This window comes from Thermobia domestica, chromosome 13, assembly GCF_964235325.1.
Source record: "Thermobia domestica chromosome 13, izTheDome1.hap1.1, whole genome shotgun sequence".
Classification (NCBI taxonomy): Eukaryota; Metazoa; Arthropoda; class Insecta; order Zygentoma; family Lepismatidae; genus Thermobia; species Thermobia domestica.
In genome coordinates, this window is record NC_137466.1 from 217,493,220 (window position 1) to 217,512,814 (window position 19,595).

Here is a 19,595-nt window from a genome sequence, read left to right on the forward strand (position 1 = left end):
CCGCTAATTTTACAATAATTATGTGATATCATCAAATAGATAAAAGATAATCGAAATGTGGAACAAGAGCGCCCTAGACAATATTATTTTACATGAGAAACCGTTATCACGACTCACTTATCTGCTTTCGATTTCGAGCCATTTTGAAAATTTACATTTATTTTCGCGTTTCTAAACAGATGAAAACGGAAAGCCGCTAGGTGACTTGTGATAACGGTACCTCACGCAAAATGATATTGTCTAGGGCGCTCTTGTTCCATATTTCAATTATCTTTTATCTATTTGAAGATATCACATAGTTACTGTAAAATTAGCGGTATATTAATTTCGCCGGGATGAAGACTCTTAAGAAATTGTTGCGAGAAAGTTTAGTGCCGTGCTCCGTACCTTTTATCTTTATGCTTACGACACTGAGTCAACAACAAAGCCAAATAATCTAAAAGGCACCACTGGGAATCTGGGTTACACAGAATAAAGGGAAATGTGTTAGTTACTAGGCCAAATAACAGACCATCAAAATAATATATAGGAGACAATGAAGATAAGTTGGAAACACTACAAGGAAACTTATAAGGAAAAGCGTTTCGCAAGGCAAAGGAAAAATTTGCTACGTACTTGTAGAACAGACAGACGCTGGAACACAACTCGCAATCTTTCTTTTGCACAATCCACATCACAAAGGCATGAAAACGGGTCAGCTTATTCAAAGGTGAGTGACTTAACATTTACTTTTTAACTAATTATTATATTTTATGTATTTTATTATAGAATAATCACCCATCACAAAATTAACTCCAATGATAAATTAATGAAGATAATAATAAAAGAAACCAAGCGTTGAAACAGCTGCAGATGAAATATGTTAAATGTATTAATTGAGTTGAGTTGATTTTGAGTTTTATGTCCCGTTCAGCAGCGAGGCTATATGAGACGTGGACCTACTGATTAACGTGGAATCCGAACCACGTGAGCTCCCGCCGGGAATCGAACCCGGGTCTCCCACGCCAAAAATGTATTAATTGAATCCCCATAGATAACAAACAAGATGAAAGAAAGCATAAAATCAACACACATGCATATAATGTATTCCTACTTAAAATACTGTTTCCCGAAGACGCTTCCTTGTCAAATACTTTAAGGTGCAAAATTAATAGAATCAAAATATGCCTACACACTTGTTATATACAATATACCTCTCTCGTGGCCATGGTTAGCCGATGTTAACGTAGTCGTGCGGTCTGCCTGAAGCGTGTTAGGCCGACAATCATAAGGCAGTGACGACGCCAGGTTTAAGTCGTTTGGGGGCCAAGTGGAGGGGAAGAGAAGTTTATTGGAGGGAAGCTATTTTTTTGTACAGTAATAATAAGATATGTAAAACTGCTACACCATATGTGATACTAATACTACAACTACAACAGCTGATACTACTATTACTATTACGATTACGAATGCTAGTGCTAATTCCACTATTGCTGCCACTGCTACTACTATTACTACTACCACTACTGCTACTACTCATTACTATACTAATACGACAGCGAATACCACTACTGCTATTACTAGTAGTACGAAAACAAAGCAACGAAAATGAAATGTTTGAGTTTTACGTCCGACAGTTATGCCGGCTAGGCTAAAGGAGAAATGGTGAATGAATAAAGTGGGAGAAAACGGGAGAACGCCGAGAACCCCCTCCCACACGGTGTTTGTCCACCACAAAGTTTACTTGTCGAAAGCTTGGATCGAACCAGGGACCCCATGCACCAGAGGTGAAAGCTCAACCATTGAGCCACCGTTCCAGGAACACCTAATCGACCCTGTCGTCTTCGTGATTTATTTGATCATTATATTTTGTTATGTTTGTAGTATCATACTATAAACAATACAGGAACATGTAACACAATTTGGTATTTCCCTTGCTAATTGAACATTACTACAAATTGTACTGATCTTATGAGCACGCCAGTTCACGGTTTTGACCTCCATGGTCTAATGGTACTGTACCAAATTCTACTTAGTAGGTCAAGTACTTGACTTTATCATACGTTCTGTAGGTAACTACGACTCAGGGCTTATGGATGATGATGGGATGAATTGGTGGAAAGAAAACAGTGGGAGGAAGCGGGACCACCCCAGAAACTCCCACGCACACACGGTGTTTATCCACCACAAAGCTCACATAGCACGAGCAGGGATTGATCTGACGACCTCTAGTACCAGATGTGAGTGCTTTTCCTAATGAGCTACCGTTGTCCCTTGTAGATCAAGCATCGGTTCATATTCTACGCAGACCGACCATAATAACTAGCATTTCTCCTTTTTCTCTGTACTTAGAAGGTAAATTCGGTACCACCAGACATGTCAACTCTGACGCGAAGTCGTAGCAGTTGTAGCAGTATTAGCAGTGGTCGTAGTAGTAATAGTAGAAGTAGTAGTATTAGTAGTAGAAGTAGTAATAGTAGTAGTATTACAGTACTTTGCAGACTTGAATAAAGAGTCAGTCTCCCAAACACATTTCGATTAGCATAGGCTAACATTAGTTTCCGATCCGTCTTTCAGAGTGTCCGGGCCGAGCCGGGCCGGCCCGGCTCAGTTTGAAATGGGCAGGGCAGGGCAGGGCCGGGCCGGGCCGGGCACATTCCGGGCCGAACCGGGCGCGCCCGGCCCGTGCAGGGCTCTGGTCTATATAAAAATGCTATGTTTACATATTTGTGGTCAATTACATTTATATGCTGTGGCCAATTTCTTTTGACAATAAGATTTCGGAAACTAGAAGCTCTAGAAACATGCTGATTTCACTGGTCTATTTCCAATTTTGTGTACACCTACCAGTTCTCATTGAAAATTTGAAAAAGAATGTGCTATTATTGTTCTATTCAACAATTTATGGGTCGTTTTGGAACTATGATTAACATTGTTGCTAGAGCGAAGCGAAGGTTAATATCCTTGTGTTAGGCAACCAGTAAAGGAGCTACGTGTGGCGGGTTGATGGACATTGCAGGCGCTTTGCTTAAATTGAATAGCAAAACTTACATGTTGATAACTTCAAAGGCCGCAATGAGGCATGCTCGGACTGGATTTATAAGGCGGAAAAACTCCATTTGACATCATCTGTTACTTCTCAAAGTTTGCCACAAAGTCAACCCAACATCTATTTATTAAAAGCTACGTTTATAGAGACGGGATACCCTGATTAACGTGGAATCCGAACCACATGAGCTCTCGCCGGGAATCGAACCTGGGTCATCCCCGATTAGGAATACTGCTAAGTACTAATTACCCGTAATTTACACTTGTTCCCCTGCGGCTTCAGCTCGTCTTCAAATTGCCTGTACGCTAGAGACGTGAGATGGAAGGCAACGCAGATAACAACAACTATTAGCTTGAATGTAAATTATCAGGAGCGTGACTGAGAAACTAAAGCATCGTCTTGCTTTTACAATAAGGATATGAAATACATCTTAATTAAATATGGATTGTTGTAATTTATTTGCTAACTTCTAACGACAGTGTCACTTGATTCAGCCCCAGTAACTTATTAGTACAAGGGAATTTTATTTCAAAATTATCAAGTGTGGGGGATTTCCCCAAGATTTCGGATTCTGTTCATGTATCTTTGGTTCATAAATCATCTCCCTTAAATTCTCCTCCGAGCTGTTATTTAAAGTTCCTCACCGTTATTTATAAAAGACGAAATCTACAAAAAGAGAAATTAAATGAAATGAAATCTATTCGTTTAACGTCCCACGTTATGCCCTTGAGGCCAAAGAGAGACGGATAATTAAGGCAAGTGAATCACGATAAAAGAATTGGTGGAATGGGAATGTGGGAGGAAAGAGAGTACCCAAGAAAATCTACGGACTCGATGTTGTCCTCCACAAACTTACTTTGCCCTACCACTGAGCCACCGTGACCCCGTTGAAAATGAGAAATAAATAAACAAACTTCGAATTATGAAATAGAAAGACGAAGAAAGACTCCCATCCGTCATGGTGTTTGCTCAGTAATTCTACTAAATTATACATGTGATTCTTTCTGCGTCTTTTAAAAATTGTCGTCGTAAGGAAAGAATGTTATGTCGTGTCACGCAAGGCTTCTGTACTTCTTTGAATACAACATTAAAAATAATTTGGTCTCTCTTCAGAAGATAGATTGGATGAAACCTCTTTGACAAAACGTACTCCTTTCTCAAAGTCTTCTTACGAAATAAGGTATGTTTTATTTTTTATACATAGTTTGATTTGTGACTTCTTACTTGGATCCTATAAAATATTGCTGTTCAAACTAGTACATGTGATCTTAAAAATTCTTAAACGATAACAAAAGTAAACTCCCGTGTCACAGTAGTTTGTTCCAGTCGATAGAGCTATCCTGACAGTCAGTTGCCTATACAAAAGCGGAAGAAGCAATAATTGTTTTGTTCTCATTACCTGAAGTGAGTGAAGTGAGTAGAGGTTAGAAGTGTATACTATAAGCTATTATTTGCTACCATTCCATATCGGATAATTTGTGGTGCTGATTTACTTTTGACACACCACATTTTGCAAGGTTACAGGTAAAATTCAATACTTTACATGAAAAGAAACATATTTATAAAGAACAAATTTCTGCAAGCGATAGATTTTAATACAAAGTAATGCACCTGCATTTTATGTTTACAAGTGTAGGGTTACTACTGTAAAATCCTTAGAAGTGTTTTACTACGGATAAAGTAAGTGAGTGCATATGAAAGACGACTGTATTAGAAACTATTTTTCTCCGGCGGTGCATTTCTGTATAGTATACATTAGTTATATTTTATGTTTACAAGTGGAGCGCTACTAGTATGAAACCATGACAAGTGCTATTGAAACTTGTATCATTGCCAAAACCCACTCGTTCTCATTTCCCTCGCTTATGCGTATGCGAACCTTCGCTGACGCGCCTCCTCCCCTCGGACGCACCCTCAGGCTAACGCTCGGGCCTTTCAGCTTCTCCCTGTCCTGACTCGGTTAGATACCATTCGTGCTTTTTACTGGACACCTAGCACAGGTTGTTTTGTGTTTTTGCACTGTAGTTCTTATGCATATATCCGGATGCCGCATTTATTCGTAAATCGTAAAAGAACGTAATTTTCAGCAATTCCTTACGATGGTCCCCTTGAATTTTAACTATGCCAAGTGAGATATTTTCATGTCGCCCACTGCAAATTATTTAGGGAACAATAAGAAGGAATATAGTGAAAGAATTCTAATTTTTGAACAATTATTTCGAGTGGTGTACCAAAAGTAAACCAGCACGTAATTTATATTTCTGCCAGATATTGAGCCCAGGATTAATATACAGTAGACAAACTATAAGTATCGATAGAGAATAAAAGGAAACTCTGAAGACACAAATTAACGGTGTTGACAATCTACACATGTCATTTCCTAAGCTTATTTATTGATTTATGTATTTGAGGAATTACTTTTAATGCTTTGTTTGAAATTATCTGGGATTTTAAGGTTTGATTTATTTTAGCGATTTCTTCAAGTCTCGTGAAATGTGCGTTGTGTTTTCAATACGAGTTTGCTTTATACAGGCTGTTTGAAAACAACATCGACAACGTTATGGAGGTGGTTCTTGAGACCAAGATAAGACGAAAAAAAAAAAAAGACCAATCTAGGTGCACAAATGCTTCCTTTCGGAGTTATAGGCTACAGAAAACATGAAAATTGAAGTTTAAAGGTCCATAGGTCCAAAACTATGGACCTACCGATCTCGGGTCAAAACTTCACTTAAGAACTAATGTATGCGCTATCCAAAATCCATGTTTCAGAAAGATACTCACGCAAGAATTTTTATAAAAGGACTTTGGTTACGGACATATAATCTGAAGTAATCACCAACTACCTTTATAAAAATTGTTGCGGAAATACTGCAGTATTGTGAAACATGTATTTTTGGATAGTGCGCATATTAGTTCCTAGGTGAAGTCTTGACCCGACTACGGTAGATACCATACTTTTGTAGCTATGGACCTTTAAAGTTTATTTTTTTCATGTTTTCGGCAGCTTTTAACTCCGAAAGGAAGCATTTGTGCACCCAGCTTGGTCTATACTTTTTGTCTTATCTTGGTATCAGGAATCGCGTTCCAAACGTTGTCGGAGTTGTTTTGAAACACCCTGCATATGAATTAAAATTGTTTGAATTAAATTTAATGATTAAATATTAAAATTATAACCACAAAATTTAATTTTCTTGAAGTGAAGAACATTTAAGTGGATTGAAGAACAAATCTGTAGAACACAACAATTACAATCCAGTTTGAGTTCTTCGTATAAGTCAATTTGAGCAAAGTTCAAAGATGGCGCAGTATTTATTTATTTATTAATTTATGCCTAACTACAACAAAGAAGGCTGGATAATAATGCTTACATAATTTAGATATATAATATTTGAATAAGCAATACAATAAAATAATGTACATATTAGATAATACACAAAGATTATTTACATGCATGGTAAAGTCGAAGAGTTACTATTCTTGTTAATAGCGTTATATTAGCAATTACGAGTGTCTAATACCATGCTAAAATTCAAATTCTACAACGATATTTTAATAATACTCATAACATTAGCCATTTGAATTTTTAATTATTGATTTTATATTCCTAAATCCAAAACAGGATTTTTTCCCCTGATACATCATTATACAATTTGTATATACAAACGTACTAAAGAAGAGTTAATGATTTTTTGAGTTCTTACATATCGTCTAGCATTAACATCTCTTGAGTTGCATGAAAGTTAAAATGCATACTGAAATATAAATATCTAAAAAAAAATGTATTTGACAGAAAATTAATTCCAGGTGTTGAAACATTTGAATATTTTCTTCTATTAAGTATCGCATACTCAGACAAACTAAACCAAAATGGGGCCTGGAAGAAGTAAAATTCATGGAGATTCATCTTGCAAAAACAATTTGAGCGCACGTTGCTACTATTTGCATGTTATTTTCTGTTACGAGCCATCACGACTCGGATTTGGATAGGCATATATTTTTACGCATACCTTTTTATTTTTATTTATTTTATATTTTCTGTATTTTATGAGGCTCATGTGCAGTATTGATCTGTACAAATGACTATTCAATATATTGTATTTCAAATTACCGTAGAGCTCCTTCGTGGATAAGCGGTTAGCATACGCGCCTTTGGCGTGAAAGACCGGGTTCGATTGCCGGCGGGAGCTCGTGTGGACCCGGGTTCGATTCCACGTTAAGCAGTAGGCCCCGTCTGATATAACATCGCTGCTGAAAGGGACGTTAATCAACTTTTTTCTGTGTACTTTTTTCTTTTTCGTTTTTCTCTTCCAATACGATATAGACTGTTCATCTTGAGTGATGAGAAAGTGAACTTACCTACAGTATTTGTGTATAACAAAAGATAGCAATTGAAAGTGATCTAAACACTGCAGAGTGTTTATATGCCAATCCTACTATAAGCAATCACTGCTGAGGCCCAATATTTAATAGGATGTTACGATAGAAATATAAAATCGCTCTATACTGTTAGAGTGGTATATATGAGTGTGTGTCATTCACTTTGAAGTCCGTTGTTTCAATAACTTGTGTATCTGCCAAGTTACTCGCACTTCCCCCTCCCCTCCAACCTATCAAGTCCTCAAGAAATGCAAATAATCTACCACATGCGTTTCGTGATTATCATGTCACAGTTACATAATATGTAACAGGAAATCGCTATTGTTTAGAGCCACCACGGATCACTCGCTATTTAAAACTGACAACTCTTTGCTCTCTTCCTGTTGTCTATGTATGATCATCGTTATTAAGATTGTGAAGAGTCTTCCTTTCTACAAGTATAACCAAGCGCACAAGTAAGTCTCGAGATAATCTCAATTGTTGCATCGCCAATCACCATCGAGATGCTGCGTTCATTAACGAGCAATTGATCATTTGATTCAGCTACAGGCGCCCCTTCCCGATCAGAAATCGGTCCAGCACTACAGGCACCCTCTTCCGCCATCACTGCTAGAAATCATTGAGCCCTGTGTTACTATTTATTAGGTATGCGCCTTTGGTGTGTGAGAGTCGGGCTTGATTCCCGGCGGGAGATCATGTGGTTCGGATCTCATATATGCTGGGTACTGAATGTGAAGTTCAAGTCAAAGCAACGAATCTCAAGTCAAAGCGGGCTAAGATGCCGCTTTGGTTCCTTTGTGTCCACCAGAGTTGGAGTGGGTCAGTGGGTCGGTGGGTCAGTCGGTCAAGTGGATCAAGTTTTCTGAGTGGGTCAGTGGGTCGTGGGTCAACAGCATGTGACCCACCGTGACCCACTGACCCACCGTGACCCACTGCGACTCACCGACTCAGTATGATCTACCGACCTTCAATGCTCAATGCATTGTAGACAGTATCTTCTGAAGACTGGTAAATTTGTCTTCGTTTTACTTTCAAGACCTTCATTTCCCTTCCTTTTCCACTTGTTTCTGTCTACTTACCTGAGGTGAGTATATCTAACCAAGTGAAAAAAGAACTTCAGGCACTTTTGGACATTGATATTTTTAATAGTAATAATAGCAATAGGACTTACACTACAACTTGGCTTTCGAGACCTGTGAATTTTTAGAGCTAACTACTGGAAAAAATACATTTTTGAATCACTGTAATATATAAATTGTTATATAAAAAATTGAATGTAACTATGTGTACCTGATCATCACGGTCAAATTCCAAAGTCAAATGAAGTTACTTTTGGTATATAGTTAGGCCTTAATCCAAACTGGGATGTTATATTGCTTTTATTATAATGTATAATATCCTAAGGGGGTAGTGAGGATCCGAATTTTTGCAAAAAAAAAAAAAAAAAAAGTATCTCGCAAGCCGTTAAACTTATGGAGCTGAAATTCAGTGTATTAACTCTTTATTGAAAATAAACAGAATGTGTCCTAGCATTTTTTAAAATGCTTCTTTATGTGGGGGGGGGGGGCACTTTCTATATATGGAAAATTGGTAGTGAGTTGGTTTGTAAAAATGATCGAAAACGATCGATGTTATTTAAGAAAAAAAATCAGAAACAAAAAATATAGTGCTTGGCTTCATATATCCATTGCTTTCACTATAATAAATGCTGAAGCTTAGTATATGTTTATTATATGGAGCGCTTACAGCACAGGGCAATCAACCCATAAAGTTGTGAGAAAATAGACATAAAATTTGTACTGTAAGCTTAATTACACGGAAATTTGAAGTTTGGATTGTACGCATAATTGTATGGAAAATTTTACACTTTTTTTTCCCTTTACGTTGGTCTACTTTCTTTGATTTGGAACTTTGAAATTTCATACTTTTTTCCACTGAAAAGTATTGATAATTCAACAAGGAAATAATTATACTATGATAATTTAATTGAAATTCATCGTAATTTGGCACATGGTAAACAGTAGTGTGGTAATTGAAGTTGAAGGAGGAAAATTCCCATTCACCTCTGAACACTTTCCAAGAACCTCGATCCCTTTCGCTTTCTAGACGGGGAGGGAACTTGGTAATGGTATCAAACCTTCATGTGTAATTACAAAAATTAAATTTATAAACAAATAAGAAATCATCAGTTTATCAGGCTTTAATTGATAATTTATTCACAAGATTCCCTATCAAAAGCGTGGTATATGAAGTTTCTGTTCTACATGGGTCGACATTGCCAAGTGACATGGTCGATATCGAAAAGGTGTTGTATGGTGATAGAGAGATGATACTTCTTGCTGAGTATTTCAAACCTGACCAAGAAAAATCGTTATCAGACTTAAGTCTCACAAGTAGATGTCGATGAGAAGTTGCAGAAATCGGGTAGAAGTATTACCAATTTCCACGACATAATGCGAACGGGGATTTCCCCTTATGAATTTACAGATGACTGATATTAGAAATAGACTAAGTGCTCAAACATTGTCTAACTTGTTGCTCATTAATGTTAATTACCCATCGCTAGACAAGCTCAAAGTAGACGAGCTAGTTATTTCTTGGCTGAAGGATGGACATCATTCCACTGCGGATGATTTACCGTCAAAAAGTTACCAACAGGAAATGAATCTGATTTCAGATTTGTTTTAAGGTGGAAAATTACGAGTTACGGAAAATGTATACTTGTATTACTAATGGCTTATTTGTGTTATTCAACTTTGTACCTAATTTTTAGTAAGTCTCTTCTTTGCATTAGGTAAACTACTTTGAATAAATATTCATAATAATTGCAATTATGCATATTTGTAACTTAAATTTAACGTGGTGTTTTAGTAATTACACAAATTACAATTATGAGCATACTTTATGGAGATGCTCTCACATAGGGTGCCCGAACATCTTTATACCCTATGAACAACTGATTTTTCAAGTCTTTTGTGAGAAAAATACTGTGAACTGAGAAACCATAACCTTTTCCATATTGTACAGGGGTATTTTCCTGCAAATAGAAGTTTCTTGTGGAATGCGTTCAGAAATTAACACTTGCAAGAATACTCTCTTAGTAAAAGTATATTTTAGGCAAACACTAATTTCCCCCCACCTCGAACTCTTTCAATTTCCTCACTAACAAACACTTTATCATTTTATATCGTAAAGGTCAGATCCACCGTTATTGTAACAGAGTGGTGCTTGAGCGATTGACTAGAAATTCAAACTCCGATTAGTGACAATTTCACAGTCTTGTTTTATTACAAGTGTAAACTCTTTAGTCAGTTCAAAAGAGGCCGTGGATCGTGTTCAGAGTAGGTCACGGTGAGTGGTGGGTCAGAGTGGGTCACTGTGGGTGGTGGGTCACTGTGGGTGGTGGGTCATAGTGGGTCTCCGTGGGTGGTGGGTCATTGTGGGTCATGGTGGGTCACAGTGGGTCATGGTGGGTGGTGGGTCATGGTGGGTCACGGTGGGTGGTGGGTCACGGTGGGTCATGGTGGGTCGTGGGTCAGAGTGGGTCATGGTGGGTGGTGGGCCAGTGGGTCGTAGGTCGAGGTAGGTGGTGGGTCAGTGGGTCGTGGGTCAAGTTTTCATTGACCCACGCCAACTCTGGTGTCCACTTCTGCCTTCTCTGACTACTACCTGAAATAATGTAAATTTTAAATAGTTCAAGACAAAGTTTGCATCCAACATTTCACATGTCACTACTTTCTTCATTCGAAAAACAGTTTTCAGATAACGATTTGTATGTTATGAATAATTTCAATTTTGTGTTTTTCTCCTCCTTGTTTCACACTTTTGTCTTCCTTTGTTCTCCTATAAAGCACGTTAATGATTACACAACTATCGCTTTTCCACCTGATATTTAGTGTCACTGATAACTAGAGCAATCCACATTATGCTTTATTTTTTGTTTAATTATGCTTTATTTTTATCCAATTATGCTTTATTGTTAATTTCAGTCATTGTTTTACATTAATCGTGTACAATGTATAATATTTACTACATATTAAACATTCTAAATATTTTGATCTATTTAATATTTTATGCAACCAGTTCCTTTCATATTTAACACACTTTCGACTTAATGCACTTTAAAGAGATATGCTTAACTCGAGTTTAGTTTTTTTTACCACTTGTGTGCGCCTTAGAGGTGCATATATATAGAAAGGGACAGTAAAAGATGCCACAAAAAAGTACAGAAGGTGCTCAAGTTCAAGAGGTACACATAACAATATAGTGTGGAGTTTTTGTGTATTATTCATTGTTGGCGGAAAGTTTTCTTCTTCTTTTCAATTTTTCTTTTCTTCACTTCAAAGGATTACACCGAAAATGTTCGATTCCCGGCGGGAATTCATGTGGTTCGGATTCGACGTTAAGTTTTAGATCCACGACTCATATAGACTCGTTCCTGAAAGGCACGCTAAACTAAAATCAAATCAAATATCAAAATTTATGCCACCATTTCATTCATTCTCATCATGACAGTCTCCTTTGGACTCCCTGGAATAAAATGAAATGATTTCAGTTTTCCATATTGTTTTCACAAAATAAGATTTATTTATTTAGTGTTCGAATATTCTAAAAACTAAAATTGCAGTTTGCAATAGAAACACACCCACAAGGAAAGGAACCAAATAATACAAATAAATGCTTCCTTTTTACGAGCCTGCCTTACTAAAAATAATACAATGTTACAATTTTTCTTTTGCTTGTTTATTCATAAGTGAAAGGAGGTAATGAAATGCAACTTACCACAATCATAGATAATGTTATTCTACAATGAAAAATATGAATCTGAAGAATTTTCAGTGTTACCAGAATAACATTTCCCCCAAAATCTAAGTTAAAGCAGCGAGTAAAGGAACGAACTCAATCGCATTTGATTACTACACGTATCATGTTGTTTTTGTATCCTGTGAACTACTTTTCAAATAACATTATTATTTAATTTTAATAACTGTATGTTAAAACTATTTTGTTTATTACAAACTAAATACAACTATTATTTAAAAAGTAGTTCACAGGATTCCAAGACAACATGTAATCAAATGCAGTTGAGTTCGTTCTATGGATGTCAATACTGAAAATTCTTCAGGTTCATAATTATTTTCTGTTGTAGAATAACATTATTTATGATTGTGATAAGTTGCATTTCATTATCTCCTTTCACTTATGAAAAACAAGGAAAAGAAAAATGGTAAATTTTGAATTATTTTTAGTAAGACAGGCCCTTAACACGACACAAGGTACAGTATATTCTCAAACAATTATGAAAGAATTAAGGTGCCCAATATTTCTATACTTATATTTTATTGACAACTAGATTACACTTTATGATTTATTTCTACATTTTCTTTTCTAAATGTTTCAAGATACACGTAACTATAGAAAAAGTCTAACACGGATAATATGTATTTACTTACAGGACAAAATACTAAAAAAGAACTTCTGAAATGGCAACCTTTAAGAGGCCGGCATCTCTCCCATTCACCGTTTGGCGGCAACTTGGCAAGATCCGTATCGAAGACTTGACCCCGGACAGACATCCCGAACTCTTGGAAAAACTCAGGACAGAGTTCTTCAAAAACGAACCTCTTTCCACCTCGAAATATGTGAAAATCCTGGAGGACCCAGAAGGTGTAAATGAGCTCGTTGAATATTGGGCAGACAAGCTTAAATACAATACCACAGTTGTTGCTATTGACGAACAAACGAACCGGATGGCTGGGTTTAATGTTGGCAATTTCCACTACAGGCCAACAGTGAAAAAACCTGTGGAAGAAATGCTAACGTTCAAATCGGAAAGTGCACGAAATTTATTCGAATTGTTTCTTCATATCAATATTGAATTCGATGCCTTTGAGTATTTTAACACCGACCTCATAGCTGATTCTGTGGGGCTTTCTGTTTTCTCGGAATACACACGACGAGGCCTTGGAAAGGAAATTCTGCTGGCGAGGTTTGATCTCGCCAGAGCCTGCGGCATCACAGCGGCCAAAACAACTTTTTCATCTGCATACTCTAAGAAGGCTGGCTTAAACGCTGGCATGCATGTGTTGGCAGAAATTAAGTACGAGGATTACAAGAAAAATGGGAAAGTTCTTTATCCTGATACGGGACCACATAAGTCAATTGCTTTGCTCGGAATACGACTATGAAAAAGTAGTTAAATCTCTTTAGTGTGAAAATACTAGTTTTTTGTGCATTATTACATTGCAATATGTGTTATAAGCATTGTAAATTTTTTAAGGTGTTATAAGCATTTTTAGTTTTATAGAAATAAAATGTAAATGAATATTTTAGAAAAAATGAGAGTTCACAGAGTTGCCAACCTGCCGAAATGAAAAGTCGGAACACTTGGTTAAGTAAAAGGGCGGGGGGAGGTAAAAGCTTCAAAAAGTAGGTACAATGACTCACAAAATTATTAGGACACATGGAAATTAAATGATATTGCCTTGAGTTTAGGAAGGAAGCACATTTAGTTATTTCTATTAAGTATGCAACATAAAGAAATCCATGTCAGAGATTACGTAATAAAACAGTTGAAAATGCTCAAAGTGCTTTGTCAGAACGAACTTTAAAAGAATTAATTTTTCTTATTAACTTCTATAAGCTTTATACCAATTGTTCTATGTACTTTATTATTATACTCATTAAACAATTCTTGTAATATATCTATCCATTTATAATTTCTTTGAGTACAAATTTTTTCCACATGTTTTGTTTAAGAGTTCTGTTAAAACGTTCTACGATATATTGTTTTACGAAGACACATGTCAAAATGGGGGGCAAAATTGCGAAATTCGCAAAATTTCATCTTTCTATGACTTATGGTTGACGAGTTATGGCTCCTTAGAGGGGCGGCTTTAGGAAAAGCACGTCTACGCCCCCACAATTTCCTTCTCCCCCAAACCCAAACCAAAGTAAAACCTTGTCACCTCTGACATTTTCACATCATCACATTGTTACCATTTGTTTAAGCATTAAATAAAATAAAACTTACTCCCAATGCGTCTCTCTATGGTGTAAATAAGTAATCTGTAAGCCAATTATTTTTTAAAAAACTTTTTTGTTGCTCTGGCATTTGGAATGAAATTTTACGAATATAACCACAGGGCAACACGAAATTAAAGTTTTATTGTAATGTAAACCATATCGACGTCTATTGTAAATGTAAAACAACATGGTTAAGAGAAAACAAAGATGAAGTTTCTTGATTCACTTTTAATTATTTTTAATTTGTATAATTATTCTGTAGAAAGCTGAGTAGCTTTAAAAATGTCCACGCCAGTTGTTATCTGATTATATGAATTTAGTGCTCTCTAAAGAAGGACCTTGTATAATCGATAGTCTAGGGGGGAAAGGTAGAAGAAGTGGATATTTGTTGCTACACGGATAGGAATGTGAAGGAATAATTCTTGAAGTAGGGCATCAAATCTTAAGTTTCCGTTTACTACCTTATGTAAAAACTTTACATTTCTGCGAAAATCCGGAGTCTGGATATTCAGATGTTGCAGGAGATCATCTCTAGAATGAACAGTGAGAACACGGAAATCGTACCATGTATGGTCAGATATATGTTCTTCAGCTCCACATATGTGTGCAGTAATGAATCTTCGGTGATTCCACTTTTCATTAACTTTTTCTTCCTGAATGTGTATGCCGCTGGCGTACTTACGTTTTGGTTAAGAGGGCAGACTACTAAATATTTTTTTTCAAAAACTAACAATTTTTCTTTTGCCAGTTTTTCGTAAGTGAAAAGAGATAATGAAGTGTAACTTACCTCAGTAATAGATAATGTTATTCTACATCCGAAAATACGAATCGGAAGAACTTTCAGTGTTGCCATCCATAGAAATTACAGTGTGATGATCAGAATTTGAATTATCCAAAAATCTAGGTTATGGCAGCGACTAGAAAAATGAACTGAACGGCAGTTGATGACTTATCATTGCTGTCTGTGTTCCTTGTTAACTACTTTTTAAATAATATTTGTATTTATTTTGTAATAAAGAGTACAAAATAAATAACTTTTAATAAACAGTAGAATTAAAATACAAATATTCGCCAATAACAGACACATACACACACGAAGTTTTTGAGTTTGTTGAGAAGTTGTCTTTCTAATTAAATAACAAAAGCACTTTATTAACACAGAACGTACACAAACGAAAATATAACATAACAAAACTGAAAAGACATTTTGGTAAGGAAATAGTATTATTAATGATAAAAGAACCAAATCAAAATGTCGGTATCTTGTAACCCTTATTTTTTTTTTTTTTTTAAAAAAAAGAGGTTTCTGCAGCCTAGTAAGCACACTTTGAACGAGTTAGCTAACGTAATCAGGAAATATTTTTCTCTACTCTTCCTGTAGTCGCTTTCTTAAATGTTCCTTAGACTTCATGCAGGGCCGTGCCGTGGAAAATCAGCGCCCGGGGCGAGAGTATACGACGGCGTCCCCCATACATATATTCCAAGCAATTTTTCCTATCTTTTTACTTTTTTCTCCCTATTTTTCGCCCCCTTACTTCGGCGCCCGGGGCCGTCGCCTCACTCGCCCCCCTCACAGCACGGCCCTGACTTCATGAACGTCTTTTATACCACCTTCTCCAACTCATCCAATAGTTTCTTTTTATGGCGTTCATGTCCAGTATTTGAAGGGTTGTTTGAAACATTTTTGGGCAGTTGTATAACAAACAAAGCTCCACACCATGAGATGTGTGCTTTGGGTCGTTATTTTGGTAGAATATAAATGTATTGAGTAGAACAAGTTACTATGCACTTTTCTTCAAATTTTCTTTCGAGATGCGAATATATACTTGTTTTTTTTTTTTTTAATTGGACGATCAATTAATATTAACCTATCTATATCTATATCATGGTGGTCGTACAGCCGGACATCATCAAATGTCCACGATTGTGCTTCACAGTAGCTTACATATTATTCTCCAGAAACTCCTCACAGTGTTTTCTTCACACCATAATTTTCCCATCTGATCCGCAAATATTGAAATTTCCATTCAATTGCAAAAATAACACGAGTCACTCATTCTTAGTCCTTTTCTATGTGGTTCCTAGTTAATATTTGTCTCTTCCTGTGATTGGTCTAATCTACATACGCCTTTCTTCCACGGCTATGAACATGGCCATAAAAATCTACCCTTCTCAATACTCTGTGAACAATTTCTGCACTGGGAGCTCCCTCGTGGCTAAGCGGTTAGCGTACGCACCTTTGGCGTGTGAGACCCGGGTTCGATTCCCGGCGGGAGCTCATGTGGTTCGGATTACACGTTAATCAGTAGGTCCACGTCTCATATAGCCTCGCTGCTGAAAGGGACGATAAATCAAATCAACTCAACTCAATTTCTGCACTGGCTTGCTTCCACAGCTCTGCTTTCAGTTGTGTAGTGATTTTTGGAACACTTACGCAGTGATTCTTTTTCACTTTCCTCACTATGAAGTGTTCCTCTTTGATGAAAAACTTCCTTTGGAAAACGTCCTCCCCCAGGACACGGTTCAAGCCTGTGCTTCCTGAAACGTTTGGCTTCTTTATGGAATCTTTCAGTTTAACATCTCATGTCCTTTAGACTAACGGATGACTAAGGTTAGTCTAAAGGATGACTAAAGAATGATGATGCAAGAATTAATGCGATTTAATTGTGGGAGGAAACGGGAGTATCCCGAGAAAACCAACGGACACGTTGTTGTCCATGACAATCTTACTTGGGCGGGGATCGAACTAGTGACCCCACGCACCAGAGGTAAGCACTCTACCACTGAGTCATGTAATATGAAGTGATTTCTTTTAAAGTTTAACATCCCACAGTAAATTATGTAACACTAAAACAGTGTTTTAGATCTAAGACTTGACTGAACTAGTCAGTAGCGTACGCAGGAATTTATTTCGGGGAGGTTCAAACTCAATATGAGGGTATTTTATATTAAAATTCCTAAAATTGCCCCTAAAATTAGGTTAAATTTACACAAAAGTCGAAATTTCAGGGGCATTCCGGACCCTCCGGACCCCCCTGCGTACGTCTCTGGAATTAGTGATGCTCAGAAAACGAGCATTATCATGTTTGTCATCTTAACTCAAAATCGAAAAGGTTCTTCTCGTCTCAAGGAGACGAAACAAGACAAGAAATTTATAGTCATGTGGGGGAATACAATTCACAACTTTTCGCGATCAAAACAATTTGTTCCACTATAGCGGTGCACACTGAAACCCAATGGCGTTTCCTGAGAGAACTAACATCGGTAAAGATTAAAACGTTATCGCTATAAAATACGGAAAGAAAAATTTACCTAATGTTCTAACTTTTGTGATACAGTTACTTACTATTCACAGACTATACAAAAGAACTCAGAGGAGTGTTATTTCCTTAGCTTGTACGATAAAACTAACTTTTACCAATGTGACTTCGCTCTAAGAGCCGCCATTGCATGAAACCTGCAACACAAATTGCATAACGTTCACCACATTCGATGTTGCAGAAAATCTGCAAAAGAAGTCATCTTTTTTTGACATCTTTCCTTTTCTTCACTTTAACTTCAATGTTTATGAGGTCGGAAATGCCACATAGTTATATATTTTCGTTTCGACTCTTTTAGCTATTATTTATTGTGAAAACTTGGAATTTCATATCAATTTATGTAATCAGTTCCTGGTGAAGTCGGGATGAAAAACTACCAAGGAGTGCACGGGACATTCTAGGATCAACTCGGAATTATCCTGGTAAAATCGAGACAGTTGGCAACGCTGGCAAAATCTATGAGTACACATGCACTAGAAAATTTACCAAAAAATAAATAAATAAATAAATAAATAACAAGTGAGAAGACGAAATCTTGCAGCCAAAAATTACTATGAACTCATATTTCTGAATTTGGAAACATGTGCTTGTGAGACTTGTTACAATGTTAGGGACATAAATTTCTGTTTTGAGAACTTCGTTTTTTATTATTAAATGGCTGTAACTAATGCTGGTATATTTTGCGTGTTGCGAGGAAGGGATCAATGAAACGTATGCCGCGGTACCTGATCTGTACTCCATAAACTTGTGAAACTATGAATTTAGAAATCTGGTGGATATCTATATATAAAAAATAGTATTATCGTAAATCTACTTCTTCATATTAAGGGAACTCAAAGAAACGTGATGAAACGTTGAGAAAGAATGTTGAGAATTGGTGCAGATAAGTGGACTACATAATTGTGTACGAATGTAACGTGCCGTTCAAATTTCTTACAGTGGTTCTTTTTCATTTTCAAAAAATGTATTTGCGTTAGGGTTAGTTCATGTCTACGTTAAGCAAATCCTTTAATTATTTAGTTTACTTTGTTGTATTTTATTGTCTCTTAATTCCCATAAATTGATTGTGTGTCCTTGTCTTCTTGACGTTGTTGAACCTTCAAAATGTATATGGATTCTTATGATGTTTATAACAACATATGAAAATATGTTAATTCATTCGATAAGTAAAATATAAGAAAAGTATGTATGTAATCCTTAAAGAGCTTTTTAAAGAAGCTTTATGCACGATTCCACATGCTTTGTGATATTATTATTTTATTTTACTGTTAGGGTTGAAGTTGAAGTCTATTTGCTTCAGTACATTTCCTTATATTGTACAGTAATGTCTGATTATGTAATTCTTATCATTGTTTCAATTGAAAGGGTCCATAGTCAAGTTCTTTATATATTTTATTCATTATTTTTTCTGCCTTCGTTAAATAGTTAGCAGAAAAATATAATATGATGCAATTTTCCAATGGCACCATCATACCCACAAAAAATGTATCCATTTTTTTTTTTTTTTTTAATTATTTGGTACACTTTACGAGGGAGATTCAGAAAGTAATGCCTCCAAGGTTTGACCAATACTTTTGTGTTTAACAGATAGCACCGATACAGGTATCAGTGGAAAGCCTACAATGTCAGCTACAATTGGTGGCTTCATTTTTCAACATAGACGCCATTATTACGGACAACACACTTGCGCCATCGCGAAACAAGGGTTATCGTGCCGTCGGCGAAGAATTGTGGTGGTTGCTGGCGACACCATTGCTGAACTGGCGCTTCCACCTCCGTGTCACATTTGTAGCGTTAGCCCTTAAGGTGATCCTTAAATTTAGGTAAGAACCAAAAATCGCAGG

At 36.5% G+C, this 19,595-nt stretch overlaps 1 protein-coding gene across 1 annotated transcript; it reads left to right on the forward strand.

Annotated features, from left to right (window-relative positions):
- The first annotated feature begins 432 nt into the window (after positions 1-432).
- Positions 433-14,658, forward strand: LOC145669026 (arylalkylamine N-acetyltransferase 1-like). The gene is made up of 2 exons (XM_081737370.1): positions 433-709; positions 12,861-14,658. The coding sequence occupies exon 2, from the start codon at positions 12,889-12,891 to the stop codon at positions 13,591-13,593; it is 705 nt and encodes a 234-aa protein (XP_081593496.1). The 5' UTR covers positions 433-709; positions 12,861-12,888; the 3' UTR covers positions 13,594-14,658.
- The last annotated feature ends 4,937 nt before the right edge of the window (positions 14,659-19,595 follow it).

Bases quoted from the DNA above. Each gene is read 5' to 3' on its own strand.
- LOC145669026 (XM_081737370.1), top strand. From the start codon at position 12,889: ATGGCAACCTTTAAGAGGCCGGCATCTCTCCCATTCACCGTTTGGCGG.